Consider the following 13922-nt stretch of genomic DNA (forward strand, 5'->3'; position numbering starts at 1 on the left):
TTTTCCAAAAATATATTTATTTTTAAAAACAAAAATCAGACAGGTTTTATCGAGTCAGATTTTCCAGAGACAAACCCGAGTTTGAATTTCAGCTTTCAGAGTGAAAGTTAAGCATCAGCAATCTCATGCAGAATATCTCTCTCTGCGGGACGTAAAATATTTCGCTTGACTGCAAGCACTCAGTTCTCTAAATCTTGTTTGTATTTCTGCCATCGTTTTACTCCATTCCAGGGCTCTGGCACACAAGATAATCCACCTCTAAAATTCAAAACTTCCAAATTGAGATGAACGATTGTTGGGCTTGGGTTGGGGTTTATAACCAATTCGATCATTAATCATTTGTTCCCTGCCCTTGGGGTCACTGCCGAGCCCAATGGCACCTTCTCCATCACTGCCTCCTACAATATCCACATCTTCCTTTTGTTTCTTACGGGTCTGAAAGTATAAAAGTTTTAGTATTAAGGCAATATTCTATTCATTAACAGACATTTATTTAGCATCTACCATGTATTAGGCACAGGGTAAAGGATAGGGTTCGGGTCTACAGAACAATAAACAAATCCTAGGTTTAGATGGTTAGGGGCACAAGGGGGATACACGGATATAGCGATAAAAGATGTAACCTCTACCCTCCAGGATGTCACAGTCTTAACAGGGAAACAGGTAAATAGACCATTACAACACAGGGTGATCAGGGCTATGACAGAGGGAAGTCCACACAAGAGATGGAAAAATAAAGCGACCAGTAAAACAATAACCACCAGAAATTAACAGCTTAGCTGACACCGTAAGATTAAATGTAATGCAGGAAAAGAAGGTTTTGTGCTATCTTATCATGAGGCCTGATTTGGGGAATTCATTTTGTTTTCAGATAAAAGGTTTGGCTCTTAAGCCACAAGTAACCGCAGAATTCACAAAGTCTGTGTCTCTGATCATTTTCAAAGAGAAAAACTAACACCCCACAACTACCACTACCTGAGAGTTCCTTACCAGCAGAATGGCTCCACTACACTAATCTCTGGAATCACTGCTATTCTTCACCACTTACTGCTGAACTGTGAGCATTTAAATGCCAGTGTCAAAGGATTATAGTGAATAAGTAAGGTATTACTTTATATATATATACAAACATAATGACCTTCCTGAGTTACTGTCTAGGCTACATTACCCAATAAATAACATTAGAAAGTTCTCCCCAAACACCTTTGTGAAAACAAGTTCTAAAAGGCACAGGATGATATCGTTTCATCTTATAAGCCATGGGAAAGTCGGAATATCCAAGTAGAATGAAATCATTTAAAAGGCTTCCCACTATGAACAACTGCTGACTGTTTCAAAATCCAGAGTGAGGGCTTCCCTGGTGGCTCAGCAGTTAAGAATCCGCCTGCCAATGCAGGGGACACAGGTTCAAGCCCTGGTCCGGGAAGATCCCACATGCCACGGAGCAACTAAGCCCACGTGCCACAACTACTGAGCCTGCGCTCTAGAGCCCGTGAGCCACAACTACTGAGCCCGCATGCCACAACCACTGAAGCCCACATGCCTAGAGCCCATGCTCCGCAACAAGAGAAGCCACGACAACGAGAAGCCCGTGCACACAAGAAAGAGGAGCCCCCGCTTGCCGCAGCTAGAGAAAGCCCGTGCGCAGCAATGAAGACCAACACAGCCAAAAAAAACCCAGAGTCATCAAAATGTAATCAAACTAATTTCAGTAACAAATAAAATACCAGTTTTCTACTGTTTTTATTTTAGTGCAGGGCAAAAACTATCCCTCTCTCCTAAGTTGCTCTAAAATGGGTGAAACCCATTGGATAACTGCCTTTAGTAGAAAGACTAAAAACAACAAAAATACCTAGGAATAAATTTATACCAAGAAATAAATTTAAGAAGGTGAAAAGACCTGTACACTTAAAACTATGATATTGTTGAAAGAAACTGAAGAAGATACAAAGGAATGAAAAGGTATTCCATGCTCATGGATAGGAAGAATTAACAGTTAAAATGTCTATAACTACCTAAAGCAATCTACAGATTCAATGCAATCTCCATCAAAATCCCAATAACATTTTTCACAGAAATAGAACAAAAATTCCTAAAATTTGTATGGAAGCACAGAAAACCCCGAGTAGCCAAAGCAATCTTGGAAAAAAAAAAAACCAAAGCTGGAGGTATCACACTCCCTGATTTCAAATTCTACTACAAAGCCACAGTAATCAAAACAGCATGGTATTAGCAGAAAAAGAGACACACAGATCAATGGAATAGAACTAAGAGCCCAGAAATAAACCCTCACACATATGGATAATAGATTTATGACAAAGTAGCAAAGAACATACAATGGAGAAAGGACAGTCTCTTCAATAAATGCTGTTGAGAAAACTGAACAGCCACATGCAAAACAATGAAGCTAGACCACTATCTTACACCATAAACAAAAATTAACTCAAAATGGATTAAAGACTTGAATGTAAGACCTGAAACCATAAAACTCCTAGAAGAAAACATAGGCAGTATGCTATTTGACATTGGTCTTAGCAGTATCTTTCTGAGTATGTCTCCTCAGGCAAGGGAAACAAAAGCAAAAATAAACAAATGGGACTATATCAAACTAAAAAGCTTCTTCTCAGCAAAGGAAACCATCAACAAAATGAAAAGACAGCCTACCAAATAGGAAAAGATATTTGCAAACAATTTATCTGATAAGGGTTAATACCCAAAATATATAAAGAACTCATACAACTCAACAGCAAAAAAACAGACAACCCAAGAATCTGAATAACCATTTTTCCAAAGAAGACATACAGATGGACAACAGGCATATGAAAAGATGTTCAACATCACTAATTATCAGGGAAATGCAAATCAGAACCACAATGAAATATCACCTCATGCCCATTAGAATGGCTATTATCAAAAAGACAAGAAATAATAAGTGTTGGAGAGGATGTGGAGAAAAGGAAATCTTCACACACTGTTGGTGAGAATGTAAACTGGTGCAGCCACTATGGAAAATTGTATGGAGGTTTCTCAAAAAATAAAGAGTAGAACTACCATATGATCCAGCAATTCCACTCCTGGGTATATATCCAAAGAAAACACTAATTCAAAAGGGTAAGTGCACCACCATGTTTATCGCAGCATTATTTACAATAGCCAACATATGGAAACGTAAGTGTCCCTTGACAGATGAATGGATAAAGAAAATGTGGTGTTTAGGGCTTCCCTGGTGGTGCAGTGGTTGAGAGTCCGCCTGCCGAGGCAGGGGACACGGGTTCGTGCCCCAGTCTGGGAGGATCCCACGTGCCGCAGAGTGGCTGTGCCTGTGAGCCATGGCCGCTGAGGCTGTGCATCCAGAGCCTGTGCTCCGCAACGGGAGAGGCCACAACAGTGAGAGGCCCACGTACCACAAAAAAAAAAAAAGAAAGAAAATGTGGTGTATATATATATACACACACACATAAACACAATGGAATACTACTCAGTCATAAAAATTACTTCAATTAAAAAACAAAGTAACTCAATAGTGAGCTGACTCTGCAGAGTCAAAGTTCAGTATAAGACTAACACTTTATGAAACTCATTACAATTGAAGTTTTGAACCATAAAGGGTACTTCAGGAAAAGAGCAGAGTGTGCATAGGCAGTGAGATTAAAGATAGCTCAGCAGTGGAAGATAAAGTGGAGAGATGACCAAGGACCAGATCACAAAGGGCCTTACATGCCATCCTAAGGAATTTGGACTTTATTCTGAAGGCCAAAAAAAGAATTTAAGTCTTATCAATGGACATCTAATACCATGGCATAAGGCTATACTTAAAAATACATATTGGGGGGCTTCCCTGGTGGTGCAGTGGTTGGGGGTCTGCCTGCCGATGCAGGGGACACAGGTTCGTGCCCCGGTCCGGGAAGATCCCGCATGCCGCGGAGCGGCTGGGCCCGTGAGCCATGGCCGCTAAGCCTGCGCGTCCGGAGCCTGTGCTCCGCAACAGGAGAGGCCACAACGGTGAGGGGCCCGCATAACGCAAAAAAATATATATATATATATTGGGGCTTCCCTGGTGGCGCAGTGGTTAAGAATCCACCTGCCAATGCAGGGGACACAGGTTCAAGCCCTGGTCCGGGAGGATCCCACATGCCATGGAGCAACTAGGCCCGTGTGCCACAACTACTGAGCCCGTGCTCTAGAGTCCGCGAGCCACAACTACTGAGCCCGTGTGCCACAACTACTGAAGCCCGCGCACCTGGAGCCTATGCTCTGCAACAAGAGAGGCCACCTCAGTGAGAAGCCCGCGCACCGCTTCTCACTGTGGTCCCTGCTTGCCGCAACTAGAGAAAGCCCGTGCGCAGCAACAAAGACCCAGTGCAGCCAAAAGTAAATTAATTAATTAATTAATTTTTAAAAATACATATTGAACTCCTACTATGTATTAGATGTGGGAACTCAACGGTAGAGAAGACATGATTTCTACAATCAGGGTTCCTAATATAAATGATTTTACAATAAACAAACAAATCATTATAAATTAGAATAAGTGGTATGAAATAAAAGAATAAAGTGCTTTGAGAGACCCTAATGAGATGAAGGCAGCATGGGTAGGAATGATACACCTAAGTTGGATAGGGTCAGAAGAGGCCTTTCAGACTGAGGAAGTGACATTCAAACTGAGACACGAAGAAACAGGAAGCACTCCAGGCAGAGGAAAATAATATGTGCAAAGGCCATGAGTTATAAGTAGTTTGGCATATTCAAGGAAATAAAAGAAAACCAATGTGCCTAGGGTACAGAGGGCAAGGCAAAGAGTGACAGAAGGTGAAAGAACATTTAAAAGCTTGTAGGTCATGATAAGGAACTGAGGTTTTATTCCAAGTGCAGGAAACCACTGAGGAGTTTTAAGCATGAGAATGACATGATCTGAAATTTTTTAAAGATCATTCTAGACACCTGATGGAGAATGGATTGAAGACACAAAAATGGAAGTAGAGGGCTTCCCTGGTGGCGCAGTGGTTGAGAATCCGCCGGTCAATGCAGGGGACACGGGCTTGTGCCCCGGTCCGGGAAGATCCCGCATGCCACGGAGCGGCTGGGCCCATGAGCCATGGCCGCCATGGCCGCTGAGCCTGCGCGTCCGGAGCCTGTGCTCCGCAACGGGAGAGGCCACGACAGTGAGAGGCCCGCGTACCGAAAAAAAAAAAAAAAAATGGAAGTAGAGAGACAACTTGGGATGCTACTGAAATTGTACAGAGTTAGTTGATGGTTATTTGGACTAGGGTTCTAATGGTGGAGATGAAAAGGTATGGGTAGATTCTAGAAATATTCTGGAGGTAGAGCCGAAGGATTTATGGACAGATTGAATATAAAAGGTGAGGGAAAGGGAGAACTCAAGATTGACTCTTAGGTTTCTGGCTTGAGCAACTACTTAGATACTGACATAGGGAACTCTGAGGTGAAACTCGTTTGAGGAAGAAATCAAGAGTTTTTTGTTTTAACATGTTAAGTATAGTATGCTGAATAATGACCTCCAAAGCTATCAGGTCCTAATCCTTGGATACTGTAATTGTTGCCCTGTATGTGAAAAGGGTCTTTGCAGATGTGATTAAATTAAGGATGCTGTGATGGGGACATTATCCTGTATTATCTGGGTGGGCCCTTAATGCCAACACAGGTATCCTTATAAGAGGGGGCAGAGGGAGACTTCACAGACAGAAGAGGAGAAGGCAGTGTGATCACGGAGGCAGACACTGGACTGATATGGCCACAAGTCAAGGAATGCCAGCAGCCACCAAATACTGCAACAGCCAAGGAATAGATTCTTCCCTAGAGCCTCTGGATGGAGCGTGGTCCTGCTGACATCCTGATTTTGGATCAGTGATACCAGTTTCAGATTTCTGGCCTACAGAACTGTGAAAGCATAAATATCTGTTGCTTTAAACCACCAAGTTTGTGGTAATTTGTTACAGCAGCCACAGGAAACTAATACATTACGTTTAAGATGCCTGTAAAGCATCCAAATAGAGATTTCGAATAAGCTGTTGGTATAAGAATCTGGAGTCTAAAAGTTAGAGTTATTGTTTTAAATATTCCTAACGGTTTGAAAGTTGCACTCTTACCTCCAGGTCCTTTCGAATGCTTTCAAACTCCTCAATGTCATCAAGCTTCAGCTCCAGACGGGTTGGTTTTCGTCTCAGCATAATGAAACCAACATTAAGGGACAGACCCAGTGAACTATCAGCTGTTAAAAATGGCAGAGAGGAGGAAAAATTGGAAGGGATAAATCTCAGCTACAAGTATGTTCGATTTGTAAGCAGGCACACTACAACGAATGGCGATACCAAAGACTCATTTGGATTCACACATTGACTTCTAAGTCTTTACGTGTATCATTATTACATATTTATTACGTGATGGAGATCCACCACTCTGTAATTCTCAAAAGCTCTTTCTTCCAGAACTTAAAATAGCAAGCTGCCTGTAAAAGAGGATTCTAGGCAACAATCACTTTAATCTCATGCTCCATTCACAAAGAAATATTTTAGCTAAGAGAATAAAGTTAAAATATCACATTTTAATTCGCTACAGTTAGTAGGAGAGTATACAAACCATTAAATTTGATCAACAGTATGTGGGAATTATGAGAGATTTGTGATCACTCCCGAATGCTAAAATCAGTTTACTAAGTCTTAATGAAAACTCCCTCTAACTCACCAATTCACAGGGTTATCCTCAGGGTCTAAATAGGTCCTAAATGGATAGGTCATTCATTAAACAAACAGTTCTTATGCTCCAGCTACAGAGTTAAGAGGCATAGTCACAGTCTGTGGGGAAAACAAACACATAAATGGAAAATTGCAGCATACTGTAATTAGAACTCTGATGAGGGTAATGCAATGGCATCACACAGACACACAATCCAGTGGGGTGAACAGGGATGTGGAAGACTTCCTGGAGGAGATGATGTCTTAGTTGCCTTGTGAAGGGCAGGCAGAGAGAACAAGTATGCACAGAAGCTCAAGAGAACACTCTAGAATCTGAAAACCCAAAGTAATGCTTATGCTTTAAAAAAAAAAAAAAAAGAGCTGGGTTTTTTTAGAAGAAAATAAAACTCCCCAACTGAGTTTAAAAGCTGTTGATGGCATCATCTTTATATTCTCACAGCGTCCAGTAGAGAATGTCTGCAATAACCAGCCATTAAATGTTCTGTTGAATAAACTGGCTACACTCTTCTTCCACTGCAGGGGGCACGGGTCTGATCCCTCTCCAGGGAACTAAGATCCCGCATGCCGCAGCAGAGCAACCAAAAACAAAAGTCAGCCTCCTGGGAAAATTACATATAGGTCACATGGTGAGGATTAAATGAAAATGATGTAAGTGAAGGCTCCTTTAAAATATGTACAGATATTAAATTATTATTACATGTATCTAGGATATAGCTAGGGACTGTGAAGTATACGAAGGAAGAAATGTCTCCTCCTTCTACCATGAAGCTTGGGACTGATACAAGTGATGTTATCAACACGAAACAATGGCACATTACATTTCAAATTGCTTTGTACTAAATCAGATACTATCTTTTTTTCTTTTATTATTTTTTATTGGAGCATAATTGCTTTACAATGTTGTGTTAGTTTCTGCCGCACAGCGAATTGACTCAGCCATTCGCACACACACATCCCCTCCCTCTTAGACCTCCCTCCCCCCCATCCACCCAACTAGGCCATCACAGAGCATGGAGCTGAGCTCCCTGTGCTATACAGCAGGTCCCCACTAGCTATCTATTTTATACATGGTAGTGTATTTATGTCAAACCTAATCTCCCAATTCATCCCACCCTCCCCTTCCCCGCCATGTCCACACATCCGTTCTCTACGTTTGCCTTTCTATTCTTGCCCTGCAAATAGGTTCATCTGTACCATTTTTCTAGATTCCACATATATGCGTTAATATACGATACTTGTTTTTCTCTTTCTGACTTACTTCACTCTGTATGACAGACTCTAGGTCCATCCACATCTCTACAAATGACCCAATTTCATTTCTTTTTATGGCCGAGTAATATTCCATTATATATATGTACAACATCTTCTTTATCCATTCATCTGTCGATGGACATTTAGGTTGTTTCCATGTCCTGGCTATTGTAAATAATGCTGCACTGTTGGTGGGGAATGTAAATTGATACAGATACTACCTTGATTCCAAAGTAGACAAAAGGTAGAGGAAGCCAAAGTTCCAAGGGGGGAGATTGCTTAAAAGAAAAAACACGGACTTCCCTCGTGGTGCAGTGGTTAAGAATCTGCCTGCCAATGCAGGGGACATGGGTTCGATCCCTGGTCCGGGAAGATCCCACATGCCGCGGAGCAACTAAACCTGTGCGCCACAACTACTGAGCCCACGTGTCACAACAACTGAAGCCCACGCGCGTAGAGCCTGAGCTCCGCAACAAGAGAAGCCACCTCAATGAGAAGCCCACGCACCACAACGAAAAGTAGGCCCTGCTCGCCGCAACTAGAGAAAGCCCGCCCAGCAACGAAGACCCAACGCAGCCAAAAAATAATTAATTATTTTAAAAAAGGGAAAAGAAAAAACTGTGATACATTTTAACTTTCCGGCAAACTATGAAAAGATCGCCACTAGGGAGCAGTATAGAGTAATGGGTAAAAGTGCTTGTTCTGGAGGCGAAAGGGCAGAGGGCACAGATTCTAATCCCATCGCCACTAATCTTGGACCATCAGCTTCACCTTTCACTAGATCATGGTTTCCTCGTCTGTACCTGTACTCTATTGTTGTATGGACTGAATGTCGTATTGCAGCGTAAATTCCTGTAACATAACCTGGCATTTAGTAAACGCTCAATAAACAGGCATTATTATTGTAATTGTCCTCGGGGAGGGTAGGGGGCTCTGTCCAGCTCGGGAAACACCAATATTTTGACCATCTCCACCCCCGACACGGGGACAAAACCTTGTCTTGTCCATCTCTGATGCCCCAGCAGACAGCGCACACGGGGCTGTGCAGAGTTGCTGGCGTGCAGTTTACCTGACACCTCACATTCATCATCTCACTCTGAGTAAGATAGACCGGGCTGAAGACAGCAAAAGCAGGCCTTGGCTCCTCCGCCAGGTCTTTATTTTCCTTTGGCGCTAGAGGGCTCTTCGAACTTATTCTCTCGCCACTGCCCAAATCCACCGAAAACCCAGCCAGCTCAGAAGAAACCGCCGAGAGAACTTCCTGACAGCGGAAGAGAATAGCACTCCCGCAGCTCCAAGGCCGCACTCGCTGGTCCAGAGCGAGGGTTTCCATGGCAACACGGTCCTTCGCTCCAGTAGGACTTAAAGCCCCTCGCAGGACCCGGAGCGACAGCAGGCCCCGGAAGCCGTCTATTCACTCCCCGAGTTCCGTCCGTAGCCGCGCGACTCGCCGCACCTACCTCTTTTCAGACCTGTTCAGCCCCTTCCCGGAACCTCGGCGCTCACCCCGAATCTCCGGCTAAGCCAACTGGACTACAATTCCCAGACTGCTCTGAGTCTCTCTCCTCGCAGAACCCTGTCCTTCGCGTGCTTTTCTCGGAGGCTCCACGGAACAAACCACTCGACGCGCCCAGACTCTTTCCTACTACGATTCCCATCATGCTCCACGCCGCCCAGGACGCTGCGTCCGCCCGCGGCCCACTTCCGGTAGGTGTCGTAATTCCGCTTTGCTGGGCGCGCGGTGGATGGTCTGAAGCGTAGAGCTCGGCTTTCGGTGGGGCTTCGCGGCTCCGGAGCCCAGCATGGCCTCCTCACGAGCTTCCTCCGCGGTACAGGTCTCAGCTCACTCTGGCAGGGAGCGCGGAGGGTTGGGGGTCCCTGCGGAACAGGGCCGTTAGGGAACAGGCTACGGCGGTGGAGGGCTGAGGAGGAAAGCTGCCAGACTCGGTCTGGTCTTAGAGAGCGGAGCAGCGTTTTCCTGATCCCTGAGTGCTTTCGTATTTTAGCTCATTTTCAGCTCTCGCTACAACCCCGAAATGTAAATACCTTTTCCGTCTGGTTCAGAAACGGAGTTCTGAAAGGGAGTAGTGTCTTGGCCAAGATTTATGACAATGTCAGACCTCTTAATTGTAATGAGGCCTCCAAACTTCCTATCTACTAACCCAAGTCTGAAAACGTTTGAAATGTATAGACAGTAACTTTGTAACTTGTCTCCCTTACCATCGCGTTGGTTATTTCAGTTATCCTTGATATCGCCTGTGATGAGCAGTAACCCTGGAAGTTTCGTAAAACCCAGGAAGAGATTGCAGTTGGAACTGAATGAAATAAACATGTTCCAAAGCACGCCTTTGATAGAAAAATCACCAAGAGAAATTAACTAGTTTTATCTATCTCTTCCTATCTGCAAAACTTAAGTGACCGAGAGACTGGACTCACCCCCCGACCACGTCCAAATCAGGGAAGACACATCTTAACTGGTGTCCAATTTGTGTTTTCTTTAGAGAAGAAATAGGATTGAAGCTTTGGATAAGCGTCATCCTTCTGGGAGGTCTAGTAAATTGCTTAAGATTAAGTTTTAGGTTAATCCAGGTCTTTGATTTAGCAGGCAACCAAAACTAAGGCATCTGATGACTTAGTCGCTCCTGTTGTGAAGAAACCACACATCTATTATGGAAGTTTGGAAGAGAAGGAGAGGGAGCGCCTGGCCAAAGGAGAATCTGGGATTTTGGGAAAAGAAGGACTTAAAGCAGGAATTGAAGCAGGGAACATTAACATAACCTCTGGTAAGATGCAAACTGTGAGTCCGTCTTTACCTTTGGTGCTCAAATTATCTGTGATGATTACCTTCCTAAACTTAGATATCACTAGTTTAGTGTCAAAAACTTTCACATATTAAACTTGCATCTATCTTAAGGCCATACTCTGCCCACTCCCCTTAGTATCATCTGGAGAACCTTTTTCTTAAAACCTATTATACAGTTTTTCTTCTATGAATTGTTAGTAATTTTACTAGGAATTTATTCATTGTGTATTTGGATTCAAATTGATTCCATTTGTTTTCTGGAGATCTAGCATAGTTGTGGCATTGGTTTGGAGCTACTGTGGTTCATAATATTCTCGCTTTTTTAGTTTTCCAATTATTTTTCACCCAAAATGAAATACCTCTTTTAAATTATAAAAGTAGTAGCCATTTTTATTTTGAAAGAAATCAAAATACAGGTTTTTTTCCATAAATGAAACCATGATAAGCAAATTGTTTTGTAACATGCATTTGTCATTCTGTATACTGTTGAGGATACTTTTTCGTGTCAGTAACCGGTGGTCCACTATATTTTTGAAATAAAATTATTTATGTTTATCATGAGAAATTCAGAGAGTACAGAAGGGTATAAAAAGAGTTCTCTGCAGATAGGACTTCTGTCAGTTTCTCATGGATCCTCCCACACATTTTCTTTTCTATACACATGCACTGTAGTGACTTTTTAAACCTTTTATGTTATTTTAAACGTAACTGCGTCACTACTATACTTTTCCTTTTTCATCGAAATGCTTGTATTTGGTGTGACTTTTAAAACTAGCTGATAGATTATCCAAAAAACCTTACAGTCAAAGAATATCATTTTCATGGTAATTATTTCCAGTTAGTGTCCCTATACTGAGACTATTTCAGAGAGTAGCTTTGGCAATTGTTAAAATAATGTTTCTATTTTATCATGGATAGAAAGCCTACATAACTTATTTGTTAAAGATGCTCCATACTCTTACTGTCTCATGCAAGCTATGTGTTTATGTAAGTTTGCCAAATGAAACAAGATGGCTTCAACTATTTTCCTGCCTTTTAAAACCTCATTTAGTTTTCTGTGTTTGGCATACTTTATTTATTTTTAATTAATTAATTAACTATTTTTTGGCTGTTTGGGTCTTTGCTGCGCGCAGACTTTCTCTAGTTGCGGGGAGTGGGAGCTACTCTTCGTTGCGGTGTGCGGGCTTCTCATTGTGGTGGCTTCTCGTTGCAGAGCACGGGCTCTAGGTGCATGGGTTCAGTAGTTGTGGCTTGTGGGCTCTAGAGTGCAGGCTCAGTAGTTGTGGCTCATGAGCTTAGTTGCTCCGAGGCATGTGGGATCTTCCCGGACCAGGGATCGAACCCGTGTCCCTTGCATTGGCAGGCAGATTCTTAACCACCGTGCCACCAGGGAGGTCCTGGCATACTTTAATCCACCTGGCAGGTGGATTCTTAACCACTGAGCCACCAGGGAAGCCCTGGCATACTTTAATAAACTGAGAAACTGTAAAGTTTGTAGTAGATTAAACAGTTAACTTTCCCTAGAGGCATACAGACTCCAAATGTAAGAAATTATTTCTGGGCTTCCCTGGTGGTGCAGTGGTTAAGAATCCGCCTGCCAATGTAGGGGACACGGGTTCGATCCCTGGTCCGGGAAGATCGCACATGCCTCGGAGCAACTAAGCCCGTGCACCACAACTGCTCAGCCTGTGCTGTAGAGTCCGCGTGCTGCAGCTACTGAGCCTGCCTGATGCAACTACTGAAGCCCACACGCCTAGAGCCCGTGCACAGCAACAAAGACCCAACACAGCCAAAAATAAATTAAAAAGAAAAAAAAATGAAATTATTTCTTTCTCCCTACTTGAGGAAGATCTGGTGATTATGCTGATGTTGCCGTTCTTTTTACAGGAGAAGTGTTTGAAATTGAAGACCACATCAGTGAGCGACAGGCCGAGGTGTTAGCTGAGTTTGAGAGGAGGAAGCGAGCCCGGCAAATCAATGTTTCTACAGATGACTCAGAGGTCAAGGCTTGCCTTAGGGCCTTGGGGGAACCCATCACACTTTTTGGAGAGGGTCCTGCTGAAAGAAGAGAAAGGTGCCCTTTCTAAGTATCTACTCTCTTCTTTTTTAATCACAGGGTTCCAGTTCCAAATTTCAGTTGGAATTTGTAGCTAACACTTTAATAGAATGTCTCAGATAATGTTGACAGAATATCTTATTAGGTTGCATTAATATGTTTTAGCCCATAATTTAAGTCTTAGGCCAGTTTTTACTCCACTACTAATTTTTCTTTATAAACTATGAAGAAGATGTTAACACATTCCCTCCCTTCCTCTCCTCATTATGGAGTTGTGAGTTGGGTAAACATTTGTCACTGGACTCTGAAAATTTAAACAGCAAACGCATTGTTTGTCATTAACATAAGACATAATGATAAGTGTTTTTTGGGTGTTACTGCAAAAAGGCACTGTCCTCATATAATGCTCCTCTTGTGATTTTGAAGTTACAAAATCTCTTAGTGACAGGCTAGTCCTATGCAGTTATGCAGACCTGGCCTGCCTACCTGCTTCTTTAGGACTTGGGGCTCAGCTATTCCTCACTCATTACATTTACTCTCTTAAGGCCCTTACCGCTCATTTACTCTTCAACCTACTGCAAACTGATCGACCACTACCACATTGAAATTGCTCTTAATTAAGGTCATCAACTCATTGTTATCAAGAATAGCCCTAGTACACTGCCACCTATTCCCTCCTTCAAACACTCCGTTTCCTTGGCTCTCAGAAGACCAAATCATCCTGGTTTTCCTCCTGTTTCTCTACCTAATTCTTCTAAGCCTCTTTTTTTCCTGTTTTAAAGTGCTGTTTTTTGCCCTTATCCTGCACTAACCCTGAGTGATCAAATCCATTCCCATGGCATGGCTTACTCTGTGTATATATATTCTGATGACTCCCAGGTCTCTGTAACCTAGATATTCTATAGGTACTCAAATTTGACATGTCTAAATTGAACTCATCTATTTTCCAGTTCTCCTTGCAAATAACAGTACCATTCACACACTTTTCAGTTGAAAACCTGCTCACCTTCTGTGTAACCCATCAGCAAAATCTTGTTTCTTCTACTCCTGAAATGTACCTCCAGTGTGTCCTCTTTTCTCTACCTCCATTGCTTTCACA

The 13922-nt window shown here is 42.7% G+C and overlaps 2 protein-coding genes across 8 annotated transcripts in view; one reads left to right on the forward strand and one right to left on the reverse strand.

Annotated features, from left to right (window-relative positions):
• On the reverse strand, positions 1-9598 carry CDC26 (cell division cycle 26). 3 transcript variants are annotated; one of them, XM_089913633.1, is made up of 4 exons: positions 9425-9598; positions 6703-6812; positions 6108-6222; positions 1-435 (listed from the first exon to the last, which is right to left on the reverse strand). In XM_089913633.1, the coding sequence occupies exons 2-4, from the start codon at positions 6753-6755 to the stop codon at positions 259-261; spliced, it is 345 nt and encodes a 114-aa protein (XP_089769759.1). In that variant the 5' UTR covers positions 6756-6812; positions 9425-9598; the 3' UTR covers positions 1-258. The 3 variants fall into 3 exon arrangements, with proteins under 3 accessions (XP_089769759.1, XP_089769758.1, XP_089769757.1); XM_089913632.1 differs by lacking the exon at positions 6703-6812 and having other exon boundaries at positions 6108-6229; positions 9425-9593; XM_089913631.1 differs by lacking the exon at positions 9425-9598 and having other exon boundaries at positions 6108-6229; positions 6703-6814.
• PRPF4 (pre-mRNA splicing tri-snRNP complex factor PRPF4) overlaps positions 9197-13922 on the forward strand; it is a 20411-nt gene continuing 15685 nt past the window's right edge. For 2 of the 5 annotated variants that reach the window (XR_016393621.1, XM_089913615.1), the window contains exons 1-3: positions 9197-9671; positions 10570-10747; positions 12655-12841. Coding sequence is in view for 4 of the 5 variants with exons in the window: in XM_089913615.1 (XP_089769741.1) it covers positions 9624-9671; positions 10570-10747; positions 12655-12841 (413 nt within the window). In the remaining variant the exon portion in view is untranslated. The other 3 variants (XM_022578991.3, XM_022578992.3, XM_022578993.2) reach the window with 3 other exon arrangements.

Source organism: Delphinapterus leucas, chromosome 6 (genome assembly GCF_059928025.1).
Source record: "Delphinapterus leucas isolate spDelLeu-1000000601 "Yukka" chromosome 6, BTC_Dleu_Yukka2, whole genome shotgun sequence".
Classification (NCBI taxonomy): Eukaryota; Metazoa; Chordata; class Mammalia; order Artiodactyla; family Monodontidae; genus Delphinapterus; species Delphinapterus leucas.

Bases quoted from the DNA above. Each gene is read 5' to 3' on its own strand.
- CDC26 (XM_089913633.1), bottom strand. From the start codon at position 6,755: ATGACCTATCCATTTAGGACCTATTTAGACCCTGAGGATAACCCTGTG. The intron at 6,223-6,702 runs GTGAGTTAGAGG...AACAGCTGATAG, and splicing joins GAGGATAACCCTGTGAATTG to TTCACTGGGTCTGTCCCTTA. The intron at 436-6,107 runs GTAAGAGTGCAA...TTATACTTTCAG, and splicing joins GCATTCGAAAGGACCTGGAG to ACCCGTAAGAAACAAAAGGA.